The following is a 24799-nucleotide window of genomic DNA, read 5'->3' as shown; positions in this document are numbered from 1 at the left end:
TGCTGTGCCCGCCCCCCCCCGGGCCCAGGCCTGGGGTACACATGGTGCTGCCGGGTCCCCGTCCCCCATGGGTGCCACCCATGGGGGCCAGTCATGCCCAGCCAGGGCCTGGCAGGGTGGGCAGTGCCGGGGCCACAGACAAGACACGATGGAGGAAGACACGAGATCACAGGTCTGTTGGCACACTTTATTGTCAGGGTGGGGGGCGGGGGCCGCCCGCGGTGGCAAAGGAGCTGGGGCGCTCTGGGGGCAACGTGGCAGAGGGGTGCGGGGGGCTGGGGGTCTGGGCTGTGGGGATGCACTGTGCAATGGGGCACTGGGATATGGGGTACGGGGTTGGGCTGTGCTGCACGGTGCAATGGGGCAGAGGGGTTTGGGGGTCCGGGTTGTGATGGGTGCAATGGGGCAGAGGGGTTTGGGGGTCCAGGTTGTGATGGGTGCAATGGGGCAGAGGGGTCTGGGGGTCCGGGTTGTGATGGGTGCAATGGGGCAGAGGGGTTTGGGGGTCCGGGTTGTGATGAGTGCAATGGGGCAGAGGGGTTTGGGGGTCCGGGTTGTGATGGGTGCAATGGGGCAGAGGGGTTTGGGGGTCTGTGTTGTGACAGGTGCAATGGGGCAGAGGGGTCTGGGGGTCCAGGTTGTGATGGGTGCAATGGGGCAGAGGGGTTTGGGGGTCTGGGCTGTGATGCACGGTGCAATGGGGCAGAAGGGTGCAGGGTTTGGGGGGCCGGGCTGTGGTGATGCACAGTGCAATGGGGTCCAGGGTTGGGGGCTGAGGTGTGACATGGGTGGACACAGGGTTTGCTGTGCAGGGTGCAGTCCGGGGGGGGTGGCTGCCTCGCAGGGCCCCCTCCTAGGCCGCGTATTTGCAGACGAAGGGTTTCCTCTCACTGCAGGACTCGTCCTCCCAGGACATGAAACCTGCAGGAGAAGAGGAGTGGGTGCTGGGGGGGCCAGGGGAGCTTCCCCTCCTCCCCTCCGCCGCCGCCGGGGGGGGGTCCGCCGCCCGGCCCGGGGCCCCCCCCTCTCACCCGAGGAGTCGTCCAGCGCGGCGCAGTGTTTCCTCTTGGGGGGGTCGTCCCCCTCCCAGGCCGAGTAGCGCGTCTGCGACCCGTCCGCCCACATCCAAGCCTGGCTCTGGCAGCCCGGGACAGGCAGGAGGCAAGGCAGGCGTTAGGCAGCAACGGGGGGGGCACAGGGCTGGGGGCAGCGAGGGTGCGGGGGGCTGGCCAGGGTGGGCAAGCGGCAGCCAGCACGGGGGGGGGGGGGAACAGAAGGGGAGAGGCGGGACAGACGGACGGAACACGCGTGGGTGTGGGCAGGGCACGGGCACGTCTCCGGGCCGGGGCCGTGCGTGCGGCAGCGCCACGCGTGGGAAGGGGCTGGGGCAGGGGGTGCAGACCCCCCCACCCCGCCCCAGGAGGGAGCGGGGGGGGGGCCGGCTGCGGGCGTGGGGACACCCACCCGGTGGTAGAGGCCGATCCAGACGTTCTCCTCCTCCTCCTCCTCCTGGCGCTGGCGCCGGGCGATGAAGGCGGCGAGGGCGCGGTGCTCCTCGGGGGTGTGCAGCGAGGCCAGGTGACACCCCCCGCGGGAGGACCTGCACCAGGCCTGGCAGGGACAGGCAGGTCGGGGGGGCGGTCCGGGGGGGGCTGGCAGGGCTGCCAACCAACCCCCCCAGCACCTACCTCTGCCTGCCTCCAGCTGAGCTCCTGCCCGAAGTACCCGTAGCAGTGTCCCCCGAAGTCCAGCCAGCCCCGGGGGCACTTGTTCGCCTGCACCCCTGCTTGGGGCGGGGGGGGGGGTGTTAGGGCTTTTGCTGTGACACCCACCGCCCCCCAACAGCACCTGGCTGCAGCCGGGACCCGGTGGGCAGCAGCTCCGGGGGGCGGGGCTCGCGGCACCGCTCACCCCCATTTGGGGAGGCTGATCCCCAGCCCCTGCGTTTCGGGGATCCCCATCTCCGGGCCGCGTGGGGAGCTGGGGAGGGCAGGCAGCAAGGTGTGGGGGGCTGGGGGGGTGCCACGGGGGGTGGGTAGCGTGCACGAAGGGCCAGGGCAGAGGGCAGGGTGCGGGCAGGGGCTCACCTTGCAGCGAGGGGTGCAGGGCCAGGCAGCCCAGCAGGCAGAGCCCCAGGAAAGCGGCTGGTCCCATCCTCTCCCTTCCCTGCAATGGAGGGGCGGCTGGAGCAGGGTGACCTGGGGCCGGCCCGGGCACCCATCGCCTGCCCCACCACCCACCACCCGCCCCAGCACCCACCGCCTGCCCCAGCACCCACCGCCCCATTGCCTGCCCCAGCACCCACCACCACAGCACCCACCCAGCACCTGTGGGAGCGACGTGGAGATGACCCTGGCTGGAGCAGGACGCAGCCGCCCTGACGCCTTTATAGGCGCTGCGGCCGGGGCGCGGGGCGTCGGGCAGCGTAGGAGACGGGGCAGGTGGCGCCCATTCCTGGGAGCCGCCCGGCTCCGCTGGCAGCCAGATCAAAGAGAACAGGCGGCCGCCCCACAGCTCCTGCTTGCCACGTGCAGGCAGGAGGCCTGGAGCGGGCACAGGCCCTGCGGCAGGACCCCCCGGCCCAGGCCTCCCCTCACCCGAACACCCCCAGAGGCACTGGTCCCTGGATGGAACCCCACGAGCCCATAGCAGAGCCCCCTTGTTGGGGCCACCTCTGCACCCCCAGCAGCGAGTGCCACTGGCACCGGCTGTGGGCAATGGTTCCAACCACGCTGGGAGCCCCAAGCCCCCATGCCCAGCCGAACCCCAGTCCTGGTCCCACTGCCCCGAGCCCCCAGGCACCCCGGGGTGCTGCCCTCGCTCTCTGCAGCCAGGGTGCCGGGGCAGGGCACCCTCCAGGGTGACAACACCGACCGGCACGGGAGAGCTGGGCTGTGCTGGGGGGCAACATCGGTCCAGCAACACGACTGGCCCTGGCCCCGCTCGTGGTCCCCGGGTGTCACAGTGACTGTCCCAGCAGAGCCCTGCCCGTGCCGGTGCTTCTCGGGCAGCTTCTGCTGTTCACCCCAACGATGGTGCCCAGCGCTGGGCTGCGCCTCGCTGGGCTGTCTCCTCTGTGCCCAGCCCCGGCCTCAGTCCCCTGCAGCACGCACCGCACCGGCGTAGGCATGCACCGAGCCGGTGTGAACACACACAGCTCCGTCATGAGCACCCACTGCTCCAGCAAGAGCACCCACCACACCAGCATGGCACCCACCGCTCCAGTGTGAGCGCCCACGGCTCTGGCGTGAGCACCAGCCAACACGGGTGCTGGGTCACTCCCCCACGGGTGGTGGTGGCAGCAGCCAGGACCGCTGGGCAGCACCACACCTCGGCATGATGTGACGCATGGGCCAAGCGACACCAAGCGACGCCAAGCGATGGGCATGGACCCGCGGAGGGGAGCGGGGTGATGGGGAGGGACCCGTGGGGACACAGAGGGTGCCAGGAGGGAGCACCCTGTCGCAGTGTTGGGGAGAGGACCAGGGCCAGGGCTGGGCTTGCTGCCCGCGGCTGGGGATCAGATAAGGGAGGAGAGACCAGCGGCTCCCGGCACAGCTCCAGCCGTGGCTCCCGACAGACATGCATCGTGGCTCCAGACACGCACTGGCAGTTCCTGCTCCCCCCTGGGGATCCGGCACAGCCGCCTGGCAGAGGCACCTGCCTGTGGCCTCCGGGGCCCCCACCGCACTTAGGAGGCTCCAGGTCCCAACTCCGAGACCCCCGGCCATGGGGCTGAGCTGGGCTGTGGGGCACAGGTGCAGGATGCAGCCCCAATGTGGGTGGCAGGATGCAGCCCCAATGTGGAGTCGGGGTGCAGGATGCGGCCCAGGGCAGGGGCTGGCAGAGGCTCACATGAGGGGATTTGCACCAGTGTGGGCAGATGGCAGCTCCTGCCCTCTGTCCCCACATCTGGTCAATGCTCAGGCCACCCTTGGCTGAGTTGGGGTGCACGGCCAGGGGGTCACAACCCCTCCTTGGGGGTGAGGGTGATGGTGGCCCCTGCGCCCACCCACAGGAGGGACCCCAGCTCAGCAGCCCATGGTGGGCACAGCATCCGTGCCAGCTCTGGGGACGTCACTGCGGTGCCCCCTCCCCATCACCTCCTCACTGTGTCCCTCTGCGCGGGGACATCGGGCAGTTCTGGCAGCGCAGGAGGGGAAGCGGGCAGGGGTGCAGAAGGTGGGGGGTAAGGCAGGATGTGCAGGCAGGCTGTGGGTGCCAAGTGGGGCCTCAGCCTGCATCCCAGAGCCAGAGCATCCCAGGACGAGGAGGTGCCCGTAGTGGGGGGGGGCTCCAAGCCATGTGCCAGGCCTGCCTGGCCCCTCGCCTGCCACGCAGGTCTGGGCCGGCTGGCCCCCCTGAGCTCTGCGAGGTCTATGGGTGCGGGCAGCTGGTGGGAGGACGGTGCCGGCTGCCTCCAACCGTCGGGCACCACATAGGGCGAGGCGTCCCGCTGTGTGCCGGACACGGCCGAGGGGCTCTGCGCAGCACGCGTCCCTGCCGCCGTGCCCCGCTGCACACTCCCCGTCACCGCTACGCAGGTGGCTGGTGGGCACGGCTCACCGGCGGGCACGGCTCACCGGCGGGCATGGCTCACCGCTCACCGCCCCACGGTGCCTTTCATCCACTGCCCGAGGAGCCGCTGACGCACCCGCCACCCGTGCCCGCTGGCCGGTGCCCATCGGCTGCAGGGGGGCTGCCGGGACCCCCATGGGGACAACGGTGGGCGCAGGGAACCCCAGCGTGAGGTGTGCCTGCCCGACGCGGGGGACCCCAGCCCGATGGCGGGTGCGGAGCTGGGCAGGGGCTCACACCAACAGCCTTTATTGGAAGCATGTACAGAGCAGCAACGCCCTCACTGTGCCCCCCACCCCACCCAGTGCTGGAGCTCAGAGCGGCCCCCGCCAGCCCCGGCTCTGCATCCCCCCGCCTCGGGCTGAGGCCTGAGCCCACTCCCCCCCTCACTTCCTCGCCTTCTCGGCTGGCTTGTCGAAGAGCTCAGCGATGTCCAGCATGGCCTGCCGGATGTTCCTCCCAAAGCGCTTCGAGTCCTGTGGGGCAGCACCTGTGATCCCAGTGACTCCCCGGCCCCCCTGAGAGCGGGACACGGCCCCCCCTGCCCCTGGGGCACCCCTTGCGCCCTGGGACCCCCAGCAGGTCCTGCATGGGCAGCACCACGAGCCTCGAGCGGGGGGGGGGGGGGTCCCACACGAGGGTGCTGGGATGCAGCAGGGTGAGGGTCCCAAAGGAGAAGGGCTGGGATGCAGCAGGGTCAGGGGCTGCCCCAGACCCATGGGGACCCCACAGGAGACCCTACAGTGTGGATGGCAACTGCAGCACCAGGAGATGCACCGCTGCCTGCCCTGCCCTTCCCTGCTTGGGGAGCCCCCAGCCCCTGCACCCCCTGCTCAGGGGACACTCCCCCCCAGCCCCTCCGCCCCAGGGCTCTCACCGTCTCATTGCTGGAGAACTTGCTGGAGATGTGGAAGGTGATGAGGTTCTCACCGGCGATGATGTAGGAGACGCCGTAGCCATCATCTGCCACCTGTGGTGGGGGGATGAGCGGGGCCATGGCACCCCTGGGGGCACCCACTGTGGGGCACGTGCCTGCCTTACAGACGCACGCTCCTGCCCTTGCACACCCACAGCCAGCCCCACTCCATGCACACCCCTACCCTCCCGGCTCCCCCCCAGCCCTGCTGACCCCCCAAGGCCCCCCCCGCTTCCCCGGAGGATGCTCACGGGGCCGAAGCCGCCGCCGGTGGAGACGTGGTCAGGATATTTGTTCAGGTCGAACATCTTCAGCTGCTGCTGCGGTGTCTGGCTGGTGGAGAGGCGCCAGGGCTCCGACAGCACCTGCCCGCACCGGGCGTCAGTGCCGCCGGCTGAGTGCCCCGCTGCACCCCGCTGCACCCCGGCGACACGCCAGCGACAGCAGCTGGACGCACGCACCCGGGCCAGATGCAGTGCCTGCAGCCCTCGCACACGCATGCGCTGGTGACACATGTACGGGTGGCAGTTTTTCTCCCCCGCGTGCCCATGCGGTGTCCCGCGTGCCAGGTGTGTTGCCGTCACGGTGCAGCACAGTGCTGCGCATGCTCCTGTGCCTACCCGGGCTCACCTGGGCCAGGAAGGGGGACTGCACCCCCAGGTAGCGGGACACCACGTAGAGGCAGAAGAGGTGCCGGTCGATGCCGGCCCCGGTCATGGCCAGGCGGTACATGTGCTGGTGCTTTTCGGCCGCCAGCTTGAAGAGCCGCTGGCGCTCTGCTCGCTGCGGGGAGAGCTGGGCTCAGGGTCAGGGTCCTGTCACCCCCAATCCGGCCACCCCGGGTGCTCTGCGTGGGGCGAGTGCTCCCTGGTCCTGGCCAGGAGCAGCTGCGCAGCTCTGGGGGAGATGGTCTTGAGGGATGAGAACCTCCCCGGGGAAAGGGATGTCCCCAAGGGATGGGGACATCCACAGGGACAGGGACCTCCTCCAGAGATGGGCACTTTCTCCAGGGACAGGGCCATTCCCCAGGAATAGGAACATCTGCCAGAGATGAGGACCTCCCCAAGGGATGAGGACCTCCCCAAGGGATGAGGACCACTGTGAAGCATGGGGACCCCCCCCCCTAGTGACAGGGACCTCTATGAGAGATGGGGACCTCCCCAAGGGATGGGACCAGCAGAGCGAGGGGAGGTGCTGGCTGTGGAGGGACAGCCCCAACCCGGCTGGGGACAGCAGGATGGAGCTGAAGGCTTGGAGAGGAGGTCTGGAGGGCTTGGGGGGCTGCAGACCCGGACCCTTGCACATTGCTCACGGTTTGCCGGGTGTCCGCCATGCTGCGCACGAAGGCGGTGGACTCGGCGGTGCAGGACCTCACCGTCTCTGTCCGACCCTCACGGAAGAGCCGTGTCATGGAGGCCTCGTAGGTGAGGCAGAAGCAGCCCTTGTCCTGCGGAGAGGCCAGGTCAGTCCAGGGAATGCTGTCCCCATCCCCGTCCCCATCCCCATCCCCGTCCCGTCCCATCCGGGGCAGCTCACGCGGAAGTGGGCGAGCTGCAGAGAGATCTGGATGAAGGCGTCGGGGCTGGTCCGGCACTTCTTGATCAGCCCCTTCCCAAAGTCGGAGAACTGGAAGCAGCAGAAGTCCACGTCGTCAGCCAGTGCCTTGGCCAGGCGGTACGAGCTCTCGATGGTGGCACAGCACTGCGGAGAGGTGCAGCCATGGTGGATGGGGTGTACGGCACTGGACCCCAGACCCCCCCCGCCATCACCCGGGGCCGGGGAACGCCAACGGCTCAGCCCCAGCCCTGGGCACAGCCAGGGGCACTGGTGCACCAATGCTGTGGGGCACTGGGGTGGCCGGGGTGCAGAGAGCCCACCTCAATGCTGCGGAGTGCAGGGGGACCCCGAGAGCCTGCCTGCAGGGCCAGGGTGGGAGGTGAGACCCACCTCCTGGGAGATGTCCCACTGGAGCCGCTGTGGGGGGGCGAGCAGGGTGTTGGGCTCCCCCAGGCAGTGTCCCCCCTCGGTGTAGCCCAGCTGGAATTTGTCTGTCGCCAGCATGAACTGGGGGGAGAGGTGCCCCTGAATGTGGGGCACCAGCCCCCCAGTGTTACCCCATCCACCACCAGTCCACCCCCCGGCTGCCCCACTTGCCCTAGTGTGGCCCCATGCCCCTGTCCCACCGCAGCCCCACTCACCCCAGGCTGCCCCAGGGCTCCCCCCAGGGCAGCCCCCTCTGACCTCCCCTGCCCCCAGGAGAGGGGTACCCAGCCTGGGGGTGCCCAACTGGGGGTCCCCAGCCTGGGGGTGCCAACCTTTGGGGGTTGCCTAAATGGGGGTCCCCAGCTCCAGGGTGCCCCATAGGGGTGCCCAACTGGGGGGGTGCCCAATTGGGGGTGTACAATAGGGGTCCCTAGCCCCAGGGTGTGCAAGGAAGGTGCCCAACGGGGGTGCCCAGTCTGAGGGTGCCCAGTCTGGGGGTGCTCCCCCCACCCCCCTGTTACCTCCCAGAGGTGCCCGATGATGGGCGCATCGGCCCAGGAGTGCTCGGCGTTGGCCCCCAGCTTCCCATTCTTGTAGACCACCAGGGTGAAGGACTTGTCGAACCAGCTGCGGGGAGGGGGGGTGAGGGCAGGGTAGGTGCCGGGGGGTAGGGGGTGGCTGGGGTGGGGGGAGCTGGGGGGTTGCCCACCGGTCATAGCACTGGCCGTGCAGCAGGGACTTGGCGTAGGCGTCCATGCAGCCCTCCCGGCCCGAGCTGTAGCCCTGCTCCTCCTCATCCAGTGTCAGGAAGAAGGCTGCCCGCTCGATGGCGTCCAGCGACACCTTGTTCTTCCCGTGGCTGAAGAACCGGGCTCGAGCCTCGGCCCACGGCACCCTGCCGGCACCGCCAGCGTGAGGGCTGGGGGCTGGCGATGCCCAGATCCACCGCCGTCCTGCAGAGCCCACTGCCCTGACCCACACCGCAGCCCCCACCCATGGGTGGCCCAAGGGTCCCCATCCCAGAGCATCCCCTCCATCCCCCTGCGCCTGCTCCCGCCGCCTTGGGCAGCGTGCATGGCATCCGTGGCGTGCCCAGAGCATGGGGACCCGCGGGGACGCCGGCACCTCTCGCCGGCGGTGAGTGCCGCCAGCCGCTCCTCGCCGGGCTGGGGGGGCGAGGGGTCGTCCAGGATGCGCTGGAACTGCAGCTCCAGGTCCCGGGGCTGCAGCAGCTGTCCCCCGTAGTACAGCCAGACCTTGTAGAAGCGGCCCTTGTGGTAGACGGCCAGGTGCTTGCTCTCCACCAGGTGCAGCAGCGTGTCTGGGGGGGGGGACATGGACACGGGTGTCACGGCCCCCCCCACGGCCCCAGGACCCCACCCAGGACAGACCCTGCGCAGGGGATGGGGGCTGAGCCCCGCTGGGGGATGGGGCGCCCCCCGTCCCCCCATACCCGTCTCCTTGCCAGGGATGCGGGTGGTGTTGAACATCCGTTCCGACTGGTAGGAGCACATGGGCACGATGCCCAGCGCCATCACCTGTGCGGGGCAGCAGTGAGGGGAGGGTCAGGGCACCCATGCCCCCACCTCCATCCCCTGCACCCCCCAACCCCGCCCCCCCCCGAGCCCCCCAGCCCCGCTGCAGCCCCGTGCCAGCCCCACGGCAACTTGCCCCAGGCACTACCCCTGCCCCACAGCCTCCCCTGCCCCCCCTGTTCTCCCCAAGCCCCCCGGGTGCTCACGGGGGGGATCTCCCCACGGTCCAGCTTGCGGCGGTACAGCAGGATGGCATGTACCACGTTACCTGCCCGGGCAGCCTGGATGTGGCTGGGGGTCACGTAGAGGAAATCCTGGGGACAAGGGACAGGGCTTGGTTACAAGGGCAGGGGGCACCCGGTAGTAGTTTCGGTCATGCTGGCAGTCGCGCCCCCCCCAGCTCCTTACCATGGCATAGTAGTTGCTGTTGACCATGAGCGGGCTGCGGCCGCGCAGGTAGATGTACTGCTCCCACCAGTCGCTCACCTGCAGGGACGAGGATGGGGACAGGGACAAGGATGGGGTGCAGGACCCCCTGCCCCTAATGACCCAGCTGGGGCACCCAGGAGGGCCCAAGTCCCCCATTCCCATGATCATGAGGGGACAGCAGGACTGTGGGCGTGGGTTGGGGTCACCATCCCTGATGCTGGGGGGGAACATCACTGCTGCGTCCCCCCCCAATGGCCATACAGCCGTCGGGGGGGGATGCAGCAGTAGCATGTCCCCCCCCAGCACTGGAGAAGCCCAGGGTACTCACATAGTTGGTTGTCCACCAGGACTTAAGGATCAGGTACTTCTGCAGCCGTGGAGCTGTCTTCTCCTTGAACTCCTTGGCCAAAGCCTCCATCTTGCTGTACTTGTCATCATCCATGAGCGGGCGCACCGACTCCAGGTACTGTGGGGAGGGGGCTCAGTGTGACCCCCACCATCTCCCTCCCACTGCAGATGGACACCCCCCATCCCCTGTCCCATCCCAGCCCCTTACCCGGGTGATGGTGGCCTCCACGGGAGGCACAGGGAGCTTGGGCAGAGAGGTCTGGAAGCTGTAGAGCAGGGGCTTGCGGATAGACAGCACCTTCATCAGCGCCTGCCGGGCACGCAGAAAGGATGGAGGGGATGGGGCAGAGCTGCAGGACGGCGGTGTGGCTATGCATCACCTGCGCACCAGCTCCTGCTGCTGGCACTGTCAGTCTTGCATGCGCCTGCTGCACCACAGCCAGGTCCCAACCCTGCGCCGCAGCCAGGTCCCAGCCCTGCTTGTTGTACCTGACACCCCGGTCTAGGCAGCTGCTCCTGCCTGTGCCCACACAGGGCAGAGCAACTCAGGGCAGCTCCTGCCCTCGCTGCCCGGCTCCGCTGGGCCACTGGCACCCACCGTCCACGTGCCATGGAGCGGGCTCAGCTCGTCCCCACCATCAGCAGCTTCGCAGCCCCCACCAGTGCCCCGGGACCCACTGCCGCACAGGCACACACACATGCACGCATGCACAAGCAGACACTCTGCACCCCGTGCTGCAGCCTCCTCCTGCACCCATGCTGGCAGCACCCTACTCGGCACCACTTGCCCTGTGGGGCCAGTGCCGGTGCCAGAGCTGGTGCTGGCTGCAGGCGCCGGCTGCAGGCGCCGCTCACCACCCAGATCCTGGTGCTGCGGCTCATCTTGCCGTGGGGCTCAAACATCCAGCCGTGGTAGGAGAGGAGCAGCTTCAGTGCCTGCCGGAAGAGCAGGACGGCAGAGAGCCAGACGCCGGTGGAGAAGAGCACGGTGCTCACCACTGTCCGGCTCTCGTAGGTCAGGAGGCGGCTGTGGGAGCAGACGGGGTGAGGGGGGGATGTGACAGGTTGGGGGGACATGAAGGGTGTGCCCCCCCCGGGACGTCCCCATGCAGGGCCATGTCCGTGGGGCTGGGGGACATGTAGTGGGACCCCCCGGGGGAGGTGTCCAAGTGGGGATGTGCCAGTGGGATAGGGATGTGTGGGGTGGGACCCCCCCCAGGGGATTGATGCAGGCCCCCATGGTCATGCTGGGGGGTTGGGGGACATGCGGGATGGGTGCCCTGGGAGACATGGCAGGTGGGGCCATCCCCATGGAGTTGGGGGATGCGTGGGGTGGTGCCCACCAAGGGGCATGGCAGGTGGGACCGTGCCCATGGCTTGGGACATGGGAGGTGGTCTCCCCGGGGGATGTGGCTGGTGGAGCAGTGCCCATGGGTGTGGGGGGGTGGTTCCCCGGGCCAAGCCCCCACGCTCACCTCTTGGGCAGGCAGTGGCGGATGCGGGCGATCATCCCCAGGGAGGGGTCGACCTGGCAGTAGAAGGAGCCGGCGGTGGCAACCATGACCACCATCCAGCTGGAGGGGGAGGCGGGGTAGACGCCGGTCAGGAAGCTGTTCTGTGGGCACAGGGGGGTCAGGGCGGCGGGGGCCGTGGGGACGGGGAGGGTCCGACCATCCAGCTGTCCCTGGCCAGGCCCACCTTGGCGCGGACCAAGCGCTTCTTCCAGGAGGAGATGCCAGCGAGGTAGAGCTGCTTGATGGCCTCGCGGCCGAGGTGGAAGTCCAAGCCCTCGGGGGTGACAGTGAACTGGAAGGCCACGGCCTGGTGAGCTTCCGCCATCCTGGGGGTCTGCCGGCACCTGTGGGGGGGCCACAGGGCTGCTGAGCACGGGGACGGTCACCCCCAGGACGTGCTGCCCGGGATGGAGGGGGGACCCCTGCCCGGCCCCAGCACCACGGCTTGGGGAGCAAAGCCATGGGGGGGGGGGGGGGGTGCCCCTGCCCGAGCCGGAGGGGGGGTCTGCCACGTCGCTGCCCGGGCCAGTGCGGTGCATGGGCACCAGAGCGGCCTCGGAGGCAGCGTGCCGGCAGTGGTGCTAGGACGGCCGCATCCTGTGGGATCCTGCCAGCCCAGTGCGCGTGCTGCGGCCCTGTCACGCGGCGCTGGCTGGGCGCCCACTGAGGGAAGGGTCAGTGACGCTGCCGGCCCCAGCACCGTCCCCAGAGCTCGGGGAGAGGGGAGGGCGGCGCGGACACACCCCCGCTCGCGGGCAGCTGCCTGACCCCTGCCCACGGCAAAAACTTCGGAGGACGAGGCAGCACCTGCCCCTGCGCCGGCACACGGCACACGCCGTCCCCACGCAGGCAGCCACGGTTGCGCCAAGAACACTGCCGGCCGAGGCACCAGCAGGAGCTGTGGGGCGAGGAGGGACCCAGCTGTGGGCACAGCCGGGCTGCCGCGGGGTCCCCGGGGACTGTCTGGTGTCGGCGTAGCCAGTGCTGGCCCAGGGCTCGGCCCAAGGGCTGCTGGGCCCACGGGTGCTGCTGGAGCCCAGGCCTCGGAGCGGGGGGAGCCACCGGTGCGGGTGTGCGGGGGTTGCCCTTTCACATGGGTGTCCTTGGGCTGAAGGCAAACAGCAGCAGCTCGGCCAGAGCCAAGTCACACTGCTACCGCTGCCCCATACGGCTACACCATGCTGCATGGAACTGCACTGCACCGCACAGCTACACCACACCGCACTGCACTGAACCGCACCACATGGCCACACCACACTGGACTGCACCGCACCGCACTGGTGTGTGTTACAGTGCACTGAATTGCATTGCTTGGCACTGTGCTGCACCACACCATGTTACGCTGCACCGCATGGCATGGCACTGCATTAAATCGCATCACCCTGTGCTAGTGCGTTGCAGTGCCCCACTGCAGGCAATCACCCTGCACTGCACAGCACTGCATGGCATGGCACTGCACAGCACGGCACAGCATGGCACAGCATGGCTGCAGGCTGCCCTGCACCACTCCCCGTTGCTTGCAATCACCCTGCACTGCATGGCCCAGCACTGCATGGCGCGGCACAGCGCAGCAGGGCGCGGCACTACATAGAATAATACACAGCACTGCATGGCACGGCACTGCACAGTATGGCACAGCATTGCACAGCATGGCACAGCGCACCAGGGCATGGCACTGCATAGAATCATGCACAGCATGGCACTGCACGGCATGGCACAGCACAGCGGGATGTGGCACTGCATAGAACCATGCACGGCACTGCATGGCACGGCACTACACGGTATGGCACAGCACTTCACAGCGCACCAGGGCATGGCACTACATAGAATCATGCACAGCATGGCATGGCATGGCATGGCACGGCACGGCACGGCACGGCGCACCAGGACGTGGCACTGCATGGAATCGTGCACAGCACAGCACGCCACAACACACCAGGACGTGGCACGGCACAGAATCACGCGCGGCACGGCCCAGCGTGGCACAGCACGGCCTGGCACTGTGCTGCCTGGCACGGCAGCACTCCCCGTCCGGGGACCCCGCAGGGCCCACGCCCGCGGGTGGGACGAGGCCCCCGTGGGGCCGGGCCCCCCCGCCCCGCAGCCAGCGCCGCAAGGTCACCGGGGCGCCGGGGGCCGGGCCGGGCCCGCCGGGGCGCGGAGCCCCCCGCGGCCTCCCGCAGGGGCGGCCCCGCCAGCACCCGCCGCCCGGCCGGCGGAGCCTTCCCCGCGGCCTCGGGCCCCGCTCCCGGGGCTGCGCGGCGGGGCCGGGGGGGCGCAGGCGGGACCCGCAGCAGCGCGGGGAGCCGTGGGACGAGGGGGGGGTGTGGGTCTGGAGGACGCTCCCCCACGGACACGGGTGGGGCCCGGCGGCGGGCGGGGCGGGTGCGGGGTCCCCCCGGGTCCGGGGGGGGGGGTGCCGTCCCCGTGCGGTTCCGCCACCCCGGGGCTTCCCCCCCCTCCGCACCCCACGCGTGGGTCCTCCCGCCCGGGTGCCCGGTACCTTCTCGGGGGGCGCGGACGGCGGGCGGCAGCCCCGGGGACGGCGGCGGCTCCCTGCGCCCGCTGCGCCCCGGCACCGGTAACCGGACACCGGCGGCGGGCGGGACCCGCTCCATGGCCCGAAATGGCAGCGGCGGCCGCCGCTCCTCCCCCGCACCGCCCGCGGCCCCGCTCCTCCTCCGGGCACGGACCGGCGTCACCGAGCAGGGACCCGCACCCCGGGCCGGTCCCCCACCCCGGCTCCGTGGGCAACGTGGCCGTGGGGCTGTCCCGGGCGGGGGGGGGGGTGTCCGTGGACGGGGCAGGGCCATAACGGGGCCACGGGGACGGATCCCGCCACGCCACGGCAGCGGAGCAGAGCGGGCCGAGGAGGACCCCCCCCGCCGCCCGGACCCCATCCCGAAGGGCGATGGCGGGGGCACACGCGTGTGTCTGTGTGTCCAGTACCCACCCCCTGCACAGCCCCGGAGTGAGACTCCCGGCCTCTGCCCTCCACCCCACTCTGGGAGAGGGGCCCGGGTGGCTGGTGGGGAAGGAGCCCCCCGGCCCACCGAGCTGCCTGCTGGCCACGGGGCTATCAATAGCCGGTATGTGGGTGAAAGGGGAGCGGGGCGAGCCCCATGCAGCCCCCCCCCATGTGCCGCCCCATGCTCAGCTCCGCACATGCCGGTGGGCAGCTTGGTGGGTAGGGGAAGGTGGCCATAGGCAGGTGGCCATGGGCAGGTGGCCACGGAGAAGGCAAAGCCACGAGCCCCCCCCACTCCCAGGAGCTGCCAATAGGGAAGGTGTGATTGAGGTGCTGCACTGTGCCAAAGCTCCGCTCATTGGCGCGGATGGGCAGAGCCGTGACCCGCTGCCAGGCCCAGTCAAGAGCAGGCTGAGACCCCCCCCCCCGGCAGCAGCACCCACGGGCTGGGTCAGGGCCAGTGTCCAAAGCCCCAGGGCTGGTAAGGGGCCGGGGCTGCACCAGGGGTGTGGGGCCGAGGTCCGGGGTGAGCCCGGCTCCCCCCTGCTCCTGTGCTGCCTGCAACCCCCCCATGGGGCTGGGCAGCCATGGGCACCCAAGAGCCAGGGCCGAGCACATATGGCCAGGCCTGGTGAGCCCCGGACAGCTCACGGCCCTGTGGCTCTGCTGACTGCACCGTGTGTTGGGGAAGGTCCTGGGGTGACCTGGAGCAGGGGGTGGATGTGAGCCACTCGCCACCCTGGCTCTGGAGGAAGCCCATGCTTCCCTGTGCCACCCTGAGCATCCGCAGAGCATCGCTCCTCCCCGGTGGGGCTGCGGGGGGGCCAGGACAGCACCCGACATCACCCAGAAACCCACCTCGAAGAACCAAAGGCCCTGGAGGGGTGCAGGCGGGAGGAGATGGGGCAGCATCTGGGGAGAGGGTCAGCGCATGCTGCTGTGGGGCAGCCCCCCCCAACAGCCCACCACAGCCTGGGACACAGGACCCCACACCACGCCGGGTCAGGGGCTGCAGCAAGCCCTGAGCGAGCGAGGAGGAGATGGTGGCTGTGGGGCCAAGGAGAGCAAGCAGGCACCGTGCACCACCGCAGCGTTTATTGGTCTGAGGAGAGTTTACATTCTGCTGTCGGGAGGGGAGGGAAGGAGCAGCCCCCGGCCCCGGCCAAGCAGCCAAGAGCCGCAGGGAAGCCAGGCCGGGGCACAGGGGCTGGCAGATCAGCTCCCAGGTCCTGCCCCTGGCCCCAGAGGTCTGGGGAGGTGTCTGGGGGGGGAATGAGATACAAGGGTAGGTCCCCCACACCCCTCTGCCCCCAGCAGCACCCTGGGACCTCTCAGCATCCCTGCCTAGACCCCTCTCAGCAGGCAGGACCATAGCTCCAGGCAGGACCGTGCAAGGGGCAGTCAGGACAGCCGAGCCACCCACCAGCCCCCACCCCACTGCTGGCTGGGGCAGGGGGATCCCACCAGCTGGGACCCACAGCTCAATGCCAGCAGCGCAGAGGCAAGGGACGTGCTGCCACAGAGGGGTTGTGCCAGAGGCAGCGAGGGGACAGCCACAGACAGCACCACAGGGGCAGGCGGGGACCGGGCAACTGCCTCCCCCCCCCGTGGCCATTTCTACAGGACTGGTAGCAAAGACATGGCCCCACGGCTGCTGTGCCACCTCTCCAAGCAGGACATCCCCTTTTCCAGGGGGCACATGCCCAGGCAGACCCACCTGTCTCCCCGCTCTGCTGCATAGCCCTGAGGAGCAGGGTGGGCACCAGCCCCCCAAAGCGTTACAGCACCCATCCAGGCAGCCCAGGCTGGGGGGCAGCCCCCCTCACAGCACGGGGGGTGGGCCACTGGGAAGGGGACACCGCGTCCCTGGCCTGACCCGCGGCACAGGCGCTGCCGGGGTGGGCAGGGGGAAGCTGTGGAGTCAAGGTGAGCGCAGGCAGGGCTGGGGCGGCTGCTCTCAGGAGCACTGCGCCTTGTGCTGGAAGTAGGCCTCAAAGCGGCTCTGTGCATAGTCCTGGGGGGGGAAAGGGGAGTCAGGGACGGCCTGTGCCCCCTGACAGCCCCGGCCCCCCACCCCGACACCCTGTGTCAGAGGAGGGGTGACGTGCAAGGGATCCCCAGGGCAAGTCCCGCACAAGGCAGGGCCCCATCCACGGCCCTCCCGGCACCCAGGGGCAGCACTCACCAGGTACCCGAACTCGATGGTGGAGATCTTCGCCTGCACAATGGACCACAGGCCCCAGAAGAAGTGGGAGGCCAAAGTGAACCTGATGGGGAGCAGCTGTCAGCCCTGCCAGGCCCCCTCATCCCTGCCCCACACCAATGGCGAGCAGGAGGGAGGGGGATGAGGACTGTTTTGGGGGTGCTGCCCTCTCTGTCCAGCGGAGGACCCGGAGACATGCCCCCAGGATGGCCCCTGTGGCCACAGGGACTCCCCTCCACACCAATGTGCCCCTCACCGATTGATCTCTGTAAGCATCTCCTCCTCGATGCGGGCCTGCTCCTCGTGCGTAGTGTCCCCGCGTCGCCCCGAGTCCTCCGAGAGGTAATGCCGGATGAAATGCAGCTGGAAGAGGGACAGAGCAGGCTGGGACGCTGCTGCCGGCACTGCCCTGGCACCGCCAGGTCTGGCACACCCCTGGTCCGGCACACCCCCACCAGGAGCACCCGCTGCCAAGGGACAGGGCAGCTCTACCTGCTGCTGCCGGCTGGGGTAGTTCTCCGGGGACGCCTTGAAGAAGGGCCAGGAATCGTGGGTGTAGTTGTAAACCCATTCGCAGAAGTGGTTGCCGATGTCGAAGCCCCTGGAGAAATGGGAGGGTGAGCAGAGGTCTCTCGCAAGCAGGAGACCAGAGCCCAGCGTGGGGCTCGGTCCAGCCCCCGCCAGCCCCCAGCCCCACCGGTAGTTGTAGCTGCTGTACTCGAAGTCGATGAGCATGAGCTTGTCGGAGGAGGAAGCCTCGTGTCCAGCCAGCAGCAGGATGTTCCCTGCGCAGAGACAGGGCTGGCTCAGGGGGGGAAAGGGGGAGACCCACCACCTCTGCCAGAGCCGGGGGGGCAGCTGCAGGCGGGGGCAGCTGCAGGCAGGGGCAGGAGGCCGAGTCGGTGCCCAGGGGCAGGCAGGCAGGCTCCAGCTGGGCAGGCCAGGGAGAGAGACCAGCTGCAGGACCAGCCTTCGCGAGGGGAAGCAGCTGCCCGTCCGCTGCACTCACCCTCCTGGACGTCGTTGTGGCAGAAGACCACCGGCGAGGGGGTGGACTCCAGCAGCTCCCTGCAGTTCAGGGGAGAGATGCCTCAGCAGGGGCAGGACCTGCTGGCCCTCACCCGCCAGCCACAGGGACCACCGCTGCCACCGCAACGTGGGCAGACAGAGCTACGGACACAGCTGGGATCCAGAGTGCAAGGAACCTGGTAGGAACCCTGCCCCGGGGATGCAGGGATCCCTCTGAGAGCCATCCCCCAGGGCCTGCACAGGGCCCTTGAGTGGAAGGCACCCTCTGAGGACATGGGACAGAAGAGACCAGTTTCTGGAGAAGCCAAGTCCCCCCAGACTCCCCATGAGGAGGCTGGCAAGGAAACAGGGTCAGCCCCCACGCTGTGCCGTGCCAGTGGGCAGGTCAGCTTCACCTGAGGCTCTTCATCTCTTCCTGCAGGTTATAGGTCTTGAGGTGGTTGAACTTCTTCAGCTGCTCTTCCTTGGGGAAGGTGAGCTCCGAAATCTGCTTCAGATACCTGGAGCACAGGAGAGAGCACTGCAGTGGGATAGATGCCCCAAAATCCCCTCTCTCCTCAGCCTGGCACAGAGCCAGGGCCGCTGAGGAGCTGTTCAGCACCCTCTTCCCACGGGAAACCTCCCTGTGTCCCAGACCCCATGGGATTTCAGGGGCTGAGGTGACCTGGGAGCCCACGCCTGTGCAGGACCGCAGCTGCCCTCACCACTCCATGGTCCCAAACAGCCACTTGGGCTCCTTGTTGAAGGGCATCACCATGCCATGGAACCGGGACATCTTCACTGCGATCTCCTTGGAGATGTCGGGGTCCTGCAGGTCCTCGGTCCGTAGGCGCCGGCTCTGGGGGACACAGCAGCGATGTGAGCGGCCTGCCCGCCCTGGGGGAGCCGGCTCTGCCCTCAGTGGCACGAGAAGCCCCATGGGGCGTCTTTTCCCACGGCAGCTGGCCGGAGCGAGGAGCCCCCACTATGCAGGCTCCAGCAGGATGGGATGGGATGGGGGGGTGGGAGGTGGGGACTCTATCCTGTACCGGAATGTACTGCTCCAGCCGCCCCTGGGGAAAGACCCCATAGAGCCGTGGCCCCAGCGCCCGCTCGGCCAGGATGGCGAACATCACGCTCTCCAGCACGAGTGAGTCCACACCCTGTGGACACAGGCAGTGAGTCCCCGCGGCCCCCACCCCAGCAGCCCTGCAGAGATGTGGGGCAGCTGCCAGGCCCAGGCTGGGAGGAAGATGCTGGCAGAGCCCTGAGCCCTGCAGCTGTCCAGGGGCTGCTGCTCAGGGTGGGGGGGGGGTGGCTGCCGGTCACGGGGTGGGTGGCTGTCGGTCTGGGGGTCCGGTGCTGCCGGCACTCACCTGCAGGATGGCCCCATAGACGCGCAGCAGCACCTGCCGGGGCTCGTCCCCCACGCTGAGGATGTGCTCTGGCAGCGCACACTTGAACAGCAGGTTGCTGAGCCCCCCGCTGCGGGCACAGGCTGGTCAGGGGGCTGCGGGGGTGCCACTGGATGGGGGGGGTGGGGGGGGTGTTGGGCATGCTGTGGGGGCAAGTGGGGCACCCAGGGTGGGGACACAACTGGGAGAAGGCTAAGGGGCACTTGGGGGGGGGGATGGGACTGGGGGTAGGACTGGGGCACCGCGGTGGGGGGAGACAACTGGGAGAAGGCTAAGGGGCACCTGGGGGGGGGACCGGGGGTAGGACTGGGACACCGGGGTGGGGGGAGACAACTGGGGCACCTGGCAGAAGACAGGACCACCGGTCGGGGGGCGGGCAACTGGGGGACACTGGTGTGTGTGGGGGGGGGACTGGGTTACCGGTCAGGGGGGGTAACAGGAGCGCCGGGAGGGGACACGATTTGGGGAGACACTAGGGCATCCCACGGGGGAACCGGGCCACCGGAGGGCAAAAGGAGCACCGCTTTAGCGCGGGGGAGGACGACGGGCTGGGCGGCCGTGGTGGCGGAGAAGGGATCCGAGGCGAGGCCCCCGGAAAACCGGCCGGGCCTCTACCGGTTGCGTTCCCCGGTTCCGCCTCGTACCTGACGGGCGCGATGCCGAATTCCTCGGGCCCGATGAGCTTCCAAGAACCGGCGAGGAACTCCCGGCACCAAGCATAAGCCTGCAGGCGGGTGGCGGCGGGCACGGCCCCGGGCCCGCTCCCCTGCCCCGCCGCCGCCATGGCCGCGCCCCGCCCCGTCCCGCTGGGCCGCGACGGGCGGCGGCAGCCGCCCGTCGCGGCCCAGCGGGGCGGGGCGGGGCCTACCCCCGCCCAATAGGAAAGCGCGCCCGGCGACGGCGTGGGCGGGAGGGAAGGGAAGCGGCGGCCAACGGGCGCGCGGGATGCGGCGGAACGTGGAGGTGAAGGCGCGTCTGCGGGCGCCCGAGGCGGCGCGGGCCGCGGCGGAGCGGCTCGGAGGAGCGGGCCGGGCCCGAGGGGCGGTGCAGGCCGACACCTTCTTCCGCGTCCCGCGGGGCCGCCTCAAGCTCCGCCGCGGGCCGGTGAGGGCGGGGGTGGCGGGGGTCTGGGTGGAGGGAGGAAGAGGAAGAGGGGGGGTGGTTGCCGGGTAGCAGGCGGGGGTGGTCGGGCTTTGGGGAGGGGCGGCCTGTGGGGCCGGGCTGGCCTGCCTGCCCCTGCCCCTGCCCCTGCCTCTGCCCCTGCCTCTGCCCCTGCCTGAATGACCCTGCCTCTGTCTGACCCTGCCTGAATGACCCTGACCCTGCCTGAATGACCCTGACCCTGCTTGCCCCTGCCTGAATGACCCTGACCCTGCCTGAATGACCATGACCCTGACCCTGCCTGCCTGAACCTGACCCACTGCCTTCCCAGGACGGGCAAGGGGAGCTGATCTTCTACGAGCGCCCCGATGCTGCTGGCCCCAAGCTCTCCTGCTTCACCATCACTGCCACGGACGACCCTGATGGCCTGGAGGTGAGCACTGAGGGTGTCCTGTCCCCCCCCCCATTCCAGGACAGTGCACCCAGGGGTGCTGGCTGCTCCCTGCCGGGGGGCTGCGTGAGACACCCAGCACCGGTGGCCCGGCTGGGGCCTTGCTGGGGGCTTGCGCCCTCAGCTTTGCCACCCGGCATGACCTGGCGCTGTAGCTACCCCTTCCCAGGGTGGCTGCCAGCCACAGGCAGCTCCTCTTCCGAAACGCAGGCGGTGCTGGCGCAGGCGCTGGGCGTGCTGGGCGTGGTGAGGAAGGAGCGTCTCCTCTACCTCGTGGGACAGACCCGGGTGCACCTGGACAGCGTGGAGGGGCTGGGGGACTTCCTGGAGCTGGAGGTGAGTGGAATACAGCTGGGGCACGTGTGCCGGCCCCAGTGCACCCCGGGGCTCACCCTCCCCGTGCCCACAGGTGGTGCTGACCGAGGAGCAGACCGTGGAGGATGGTGAGCGTGTGGCCCACCAGCTGATGAAGGAACTGGGGATCAGGGAGGAGGACCTGATCTCCGGTGCCTACATGGACCTTATCCTGGCCAAGGGTGAGTCGGGCTCATGAGGGTTCGCTGGTGTCCCCACGCCAGGGGCAGAGCCCCCTTACTGTCACCCCTCACCCGGGCTGTGTCAGCACATCTGAGAGCAGCGGGGACAGGGCCAGTCCACCCAGTGGACGGCTGCTGCCCCATGCCCTTTGCTGCACAATAAAAGCTGGAGATGGATGGCGTCTGTGCCTGGGACTGGCCGCTCCGGTGGGCGCTGGGGCCTTGGTGCCGAGGTCAGGACACCCACAGTCGCCCCCTGCTGCCCACCCTGTGCCGGTGGAGGGGCCGGACTGCAGTGAGGAGATGGGTGCCAGCCCTGGGACGGCTCCAAACTCCTCCGGTGGGGCACAGGGCCCTGGGGAAGGGGTGCAGGAGGGGCTGGCTTGGCTTCGAGGCGGGGAGAGGGCTGCGATGGGCAGCAGCGCTCAGCCCTGGGCCAGGATTACCTCCTCTTGCCATGCTTGGCACCAGCCGTGGGCTGTGCTGGGTGTGGAGTCCAGCGGTGCCATGGGCAGAAGGGGGGGGCTCAGGGCTGCTGCGGCAGCAGATGGGTCAGTGGGGGGGGGAACTGGGGGGCTGGAGGCATCTGTGCTGCTGTGCCATCTGCCTGCCACCAGCCAGCCGGCGGGCAGGTCCCCTAAGCTGCTGCTGTGGCTGCCTGATCCTGCCCGAGGGGGGAGGCCGGGCAGGGCTGAGGGGCCTGTGGGGCGGCACGGCTGGGCAGGGGAGGCAGGGGCTGGGGCCTGGGCAGGGGCAGGGCTCACCCGTGGGGCCAACGTGGGTCTGGGGCCAGAGGGCCAAGGGGCAGGGTCTGTTGGGGCAGGGGCTGCTGCCCATGCTGCTTCTTTGCCCTCCCTGAGGCCGGGAGCCTGGCAGAGACCTGCGCACCCAGCAGCAGCCGCCGCAGCCCCTGCCTGTGGTGCTGGACCCCCACGCCAAGGGAAGCCGGGAGAGACGAGGCCCACGGGTGGCCATGGGCAGGAGCGGGCAGCAAGGCTGCGCTGAGTGATCAGCAGAAGGGGATCGGCCATGGCCCCTGCTCTGCCCGGGAGGCTCTGTGCTCTTGTCCCCAACCTGTCCTGCTGCCGAGCCCCTCGTTTGCTGGCTGCGTTTCCCAAGGGAGCGAGTGAGCTTTGTGGGGGAGGGCAACCACCCGACAGCCTCCTCCCCAGGAGCCCACATCTTGGGGTGCTGGAAGGGCTGGGCCATGCTGTGGGCTCAGCCCTTCCGCAGCTGCTGCACCCAGGGCCCTTCGCAGCCCATGCTGCTATCTCCAGCCGCAGCCCATGCACGGCTCCTTGAGGTAACAGCCCCGTCCCGGGAGAGCATCTCCCCCAGGGAAGCTGCAGGCAGGGAGCGGGGTTGCTGGGGAGTCACTTCAGCCATTTTCGGGGTGCAGCCCCACTATCTCATGCTCCCTGAGCCCCGAGTGTCCATCTGCACCGCGGAAGGTGGGTGGGATGGGAGTCGGTGCAGACGTTGGCTGTTGGTGGCGGAAGGATAGGTGGTGGCTGCCCGGTGTCCTGCTGCTGCCCTGGTGTTGTCCCACAGGATGGGCAGCGCCTTTCAGGCAGCTGCTGCCTGCACCTGGGAATGGATCCAAAAAACCCTCTCGGATTCAGCCAGCCGCCCTCACTGTTTCCCGAGCGGGTCTGCTCTGCCTGCGAGATGGGGAGATCCCTGGGGAAGCGATTACCCCTGCACCCCTCCAGCATCCCCTGAGCGGGTGGAGAGGCAGGGCCAGCACCCCTCCAAGGGTGGGGGTCTCAGGGTGTCACCTGGATAGCTGTCCCCTGTCCCCCCCTGCCACGTGTGCTCTGCGGTGGCACAAAGCTGGCCTTGCTCTCACCTGGAGCTCCTCCATCAGTTGGGGACGCGATGGGGCAGAGGGTCTGGGAGGAGATGCAGGGCTCCCCCGGGGTCAACACCTCTGTTCTGCAGGGGGTGGGTGCTGCAGAGGGGGGCACTAAGGCACCCACCAGCCCCTGGGGCAGTGTGGGGGTGGGCAGTGGGCAGCCGGCAGCCATGGAGCTGCGGAGAGTGGTTGGAGAAGGGAAGCCATGCGATGGGTGCCCAGGGCCCGGCACAGGGCCGTGGTGTGGCCGGCTGGCCGGGATGAGCTCAGCCCAGCCCTGCTGTGAGCCAGTCCCCAGCAGAGGCCAAGGGGCCGTGGAGATGGGCTGGGGCACCAGCCCCCCCCCCATTCCCCACTGCCTTTGGACCCCCCCAATGCAACCTGTTCCCCAGTGCACAGATTCCCCCACTGCCTCCAGGTCCTCATGGCCCCTGGCGGCCTCTCAGCCCCCCCCTGCCTGCAGTACCCACAGCAGCTCCTGGCCCCCCATTGCATCTCGTCGCCCACTGCATGCCCCCCCCCCAAACGCACTGACTCATGGGATCCACTGTCCCCTACGGCCTCCTGTGCCCCACCAACTCTGTGGCCCCCCCCCCAGGTGTCCTCTCCCTCCCTGTCCCCCACTCTCTGTGTCCCCAGCACTTTCCAGCCCCCCTGGTGCAGATTGTCCTGCCCCCCCCTTGCTTTATCCTCCTGCTCCCCAGTGCAAAGACACCCCCCTTTCCCCCAAGTCCTGCAGGGCCCCTTGTGGCTTCCAGAACCCCCTCGCTCCCCCTTGACCCCCCCATTTCACCCTGTCCTCTCCATGCACAGAACTGCCCCAAAGCCTCCTGAGCACCCGCTGCACCTCTCGTCCCGTGGCCCCCCCGCTGCCTCCTGGACACCCCACTGCACCCCGCTCCCCATGGACCCCCACTGTATTCCCCCCCCGTTGAGCTCCACCACCTCTTGCCCCCCCCGCCCCATTGCTCTCTGCCCCCAAAGCAGGAACCTCCATGACTCCCTGGATCCCCTCCCCGCCACCCCCGCGCCGTCAGCACCGGGGACCGGACAGCCCCGGGGCCGTCAGCACCGGGGACCGGACAGCTCCCGCCGCGCCGTCCCGGGGCCGCCCCCGCCCGCCCAGGCCGGGTCTGCTCCGCCTCCTCCTCCCCATACAGCCCCCTGACCCTCGTACAGCTCCCTAGAGACGCCCTGCCCCTCCCTATACGGCCCCTGCATCTCCCTAGAGACCCCCTGACCCTCCCTATAGACCCCCTGCCCCCCGCTATACGGCCCCTGCGCGGTCCTGCCCCTCCCCTATAGGCCCCCTGTGCCCCCCTGCACTTCCCCAGACAGTTCCCCGCACCTCCCCGCACAGTCCCCCCGAATCTCTCCCATACATCCCCCTGCGTCTCCCTATAGGGTCCCCCGCAGACCCCCCTCGGGGCAGCTCTGTCCCTCCCCAGCCCTGCGGCCCCCCCCCCCCAGCCCCCAGCAGTTCCGCGCACAGTACCCCCAGTACCTCCCAGTCCCTGTCTCCCCTTATACAGCCCCCGCGCCTCCGTGCAGCCCCCCTCACTCCTCCCGCTCCCCCCTATACAGCCCCAGCTCCCCCTCCATAAGGAACGGCCAGCACCTTCCTGCTCCCCCTCTATACAGCCACCCCCCGGCCCGCTCCGCCCTACCTATACCGCCCCCGGCCCCCCCCGCTCCCCTCCCTGCAGCCCCTCACCCCTCTCTACACAGCCCCCCGGCCCCCTCCCTGTTGGGCCGCCAGTCCCTTCCTGCCCACCCCCCCCCCGTCCCCGTCCCCAGGGAGCCCCCAGCTCCTCCCCGCTCCCCTCTAGACAGCCCCTCCCCCGCCTATACCATCCCCCGATCCCCTCCCTATACCACCGCCCGCACCCCTCCCTAGGCACCCCGCCCCCCCATACCGCCCCCCTCTAACCACCCCCCGCCCCTCCCCGCTCCCGTCCC

At 69.5% G+C, this 24799-nt stretch overlaps 5 protein-coding genes across 7 annotated transcripts; 2 read left to right on the top strand and 3 right to left on the bottom strand.

The window, feature by feature from the left end:
• Positions 1 to 568: 568 nt before the first annotated feature.
• On the bottom strand, positions 569 to 2163 carry LOC138689022 (dromaiocalcin-1-like). Its single transcript, XM_069802297.1, has 5 exons — positions 2088 to 2163; positions 1689 to 1783; positions 1465 to 1611; positions 1032 to 1137; positions 569 to 921 (listed from the first exon to the last, which is right to left on the bottom strand). The coding sequence occupies exons 1-5, from the start codon at positions 2152 to 2154 to the stop codon at positions 854 to 856; spliced, it is 483 nt and encodes a 160-aa protein (XP_069658398.1). The 5' UTR covers positions 2155 to 2163; the 3' UTR covers positions 569 to 853.
• Positions 2164 to 4787: 2624 nt separating this feature from the next.
• Positions 4788 to 14131, bottom strand: CPT1B (carnitine palmitoyltransferase 1B). 3 transcript variants are annotated; one of them, XM_069801422.1, is made up of 19 exons: positions 13807 to 14131; positions 11488 to 11647; positions 11265 to 11363; positions 10645 to 10816; positions 9998 to 10099; positions 9770 to 9907; positions 9421 to 9498; positions 9219 to 9326; positions 8931 to 9015; positions 8603 to 8798; positions 8187 to 8372; positions 7999 to 8104; positions 7442 to 7558; positions 7031 to 7195; positions 6807 to 6941; positions 6125 to 6277; positions 5746 to 5859; positions 5456 to 5548; positions 4788 to 5054 (listed from the first exon to the last, which is right to left on the bottom strand). In XM_069801422.1, the coding sequence occupies exons 1-19, from the start codon at positions 14114 to 14116 to the stop codon at positions 4965 to 4967; spliced, it is 2607 nt and encodes an 868-aa protein (XP_069657523.1). In that variant the 5' UTR covers positions 14117 to 14131; the 3' UTR covers positions 4788 to 4964. The 3 variants fall into 3 exon arrangements, with proteins under 3 accessions (XP_069657523.1, XP_069657522.1, XP_069657521.1); XM_069801421.1 differs by having other exon boundaries at positions 11265 to 11404; positions 13807 to 13934; XM_069801420.1 differs by lacking the exon at positions 11265 to 11363.
• Positions 14132 to 15344: 1213 nt separating this feature from the next.
• Positions 15345 to 19720, bottom strand: CHKB (choline kinase beta). Its single transcript, XM_069801409.1, has 11 exons — positions 19542 to 19720; positions 18859 to 18967; positions 18532 to 18645; positions 18208 to 18341; positions 17899 to 18003; positions 17484 to 17542; positions 17172 to 17259; positions 16967 to 17075; positions 16731 to 16837; positions 16457 to 16538; positions 15345 to 16285 (listed from the first exon to the last, which is right to left on the bottom strand). The coding sequence occupies exons 1-11, from the start codon at positions 19679 to 19681 to the stop codon at positions 16229 to 16231; spliced, it is 1104 nt and encodes a 367-aa protein (XP_069657510.1). The 5' UTR covers positions 19682 to 19720; the 3' UTR covers positions 15345 to 16228.
• A 93-nt stretch (positions 19721 to 19813) lies between these two features.
• Positions 19814 to 21162, top strand: LOC138688892 (adenylate cyclase CyaB-like). The gene is made up of 4 exons (XM_069801411.1): positions 19814 to 20001; positions 20330 to 20431; positions 20660 to 20785; positions 20859 to 21162. Exons 1-4 carry the CDS (start codon positions 19843 to 19845, stop codon positions 21000 to 21002), a joined length of 531 nt encoding a protein of 176 aa, XP_069657512.1. The 5' UTR covers positions 19814 to 19842; the 3' UTR covers positions 21003 to 21162.
• Positions 21163 to 22863: 1701 nt separating this feature from the next.
• On the top strand, positions 22864 to 24737 carry LOC138689063 (uncharacterized). Its single transcript, XM_069802322.1, has 4 exons — positions 22864 to 23054; positions 23654 to 23971; positions 24245 to 24331; positions 24425 to 24737. Exons 1-4 carry the CDS (start codon positions 22864 to 22866, stop codon positions 24735 to 24737), a joined length of 909 nt encoding a protein of 302 aa, XP_069658423.1.
• The last annotated feature ends 62 nt before the right edge of the window (positions 24738 to 24799 follow it).

Source organism: Haliaeetus albicilla, chromosome 14 (assembly GCF_947461875.1).
Source record: "Haliaeetus albicilla chromosome 14, bHalAlb1.1, whole genome shotgun sequence".
In the NCBI taxonomy this organism is placed as follows: domain Eukaryota; kingdom Metazoa; phylum Chordata; class Aves; order Accipitriformes; family Accipitridae; genus Haliaeetus; species Haliaeetus albicilla.
The sequence above is the reverse complement of the archived record's forward strand: the minus strand, read 5'-3'. Positions and strand labels throughout refer to the sequence as shown.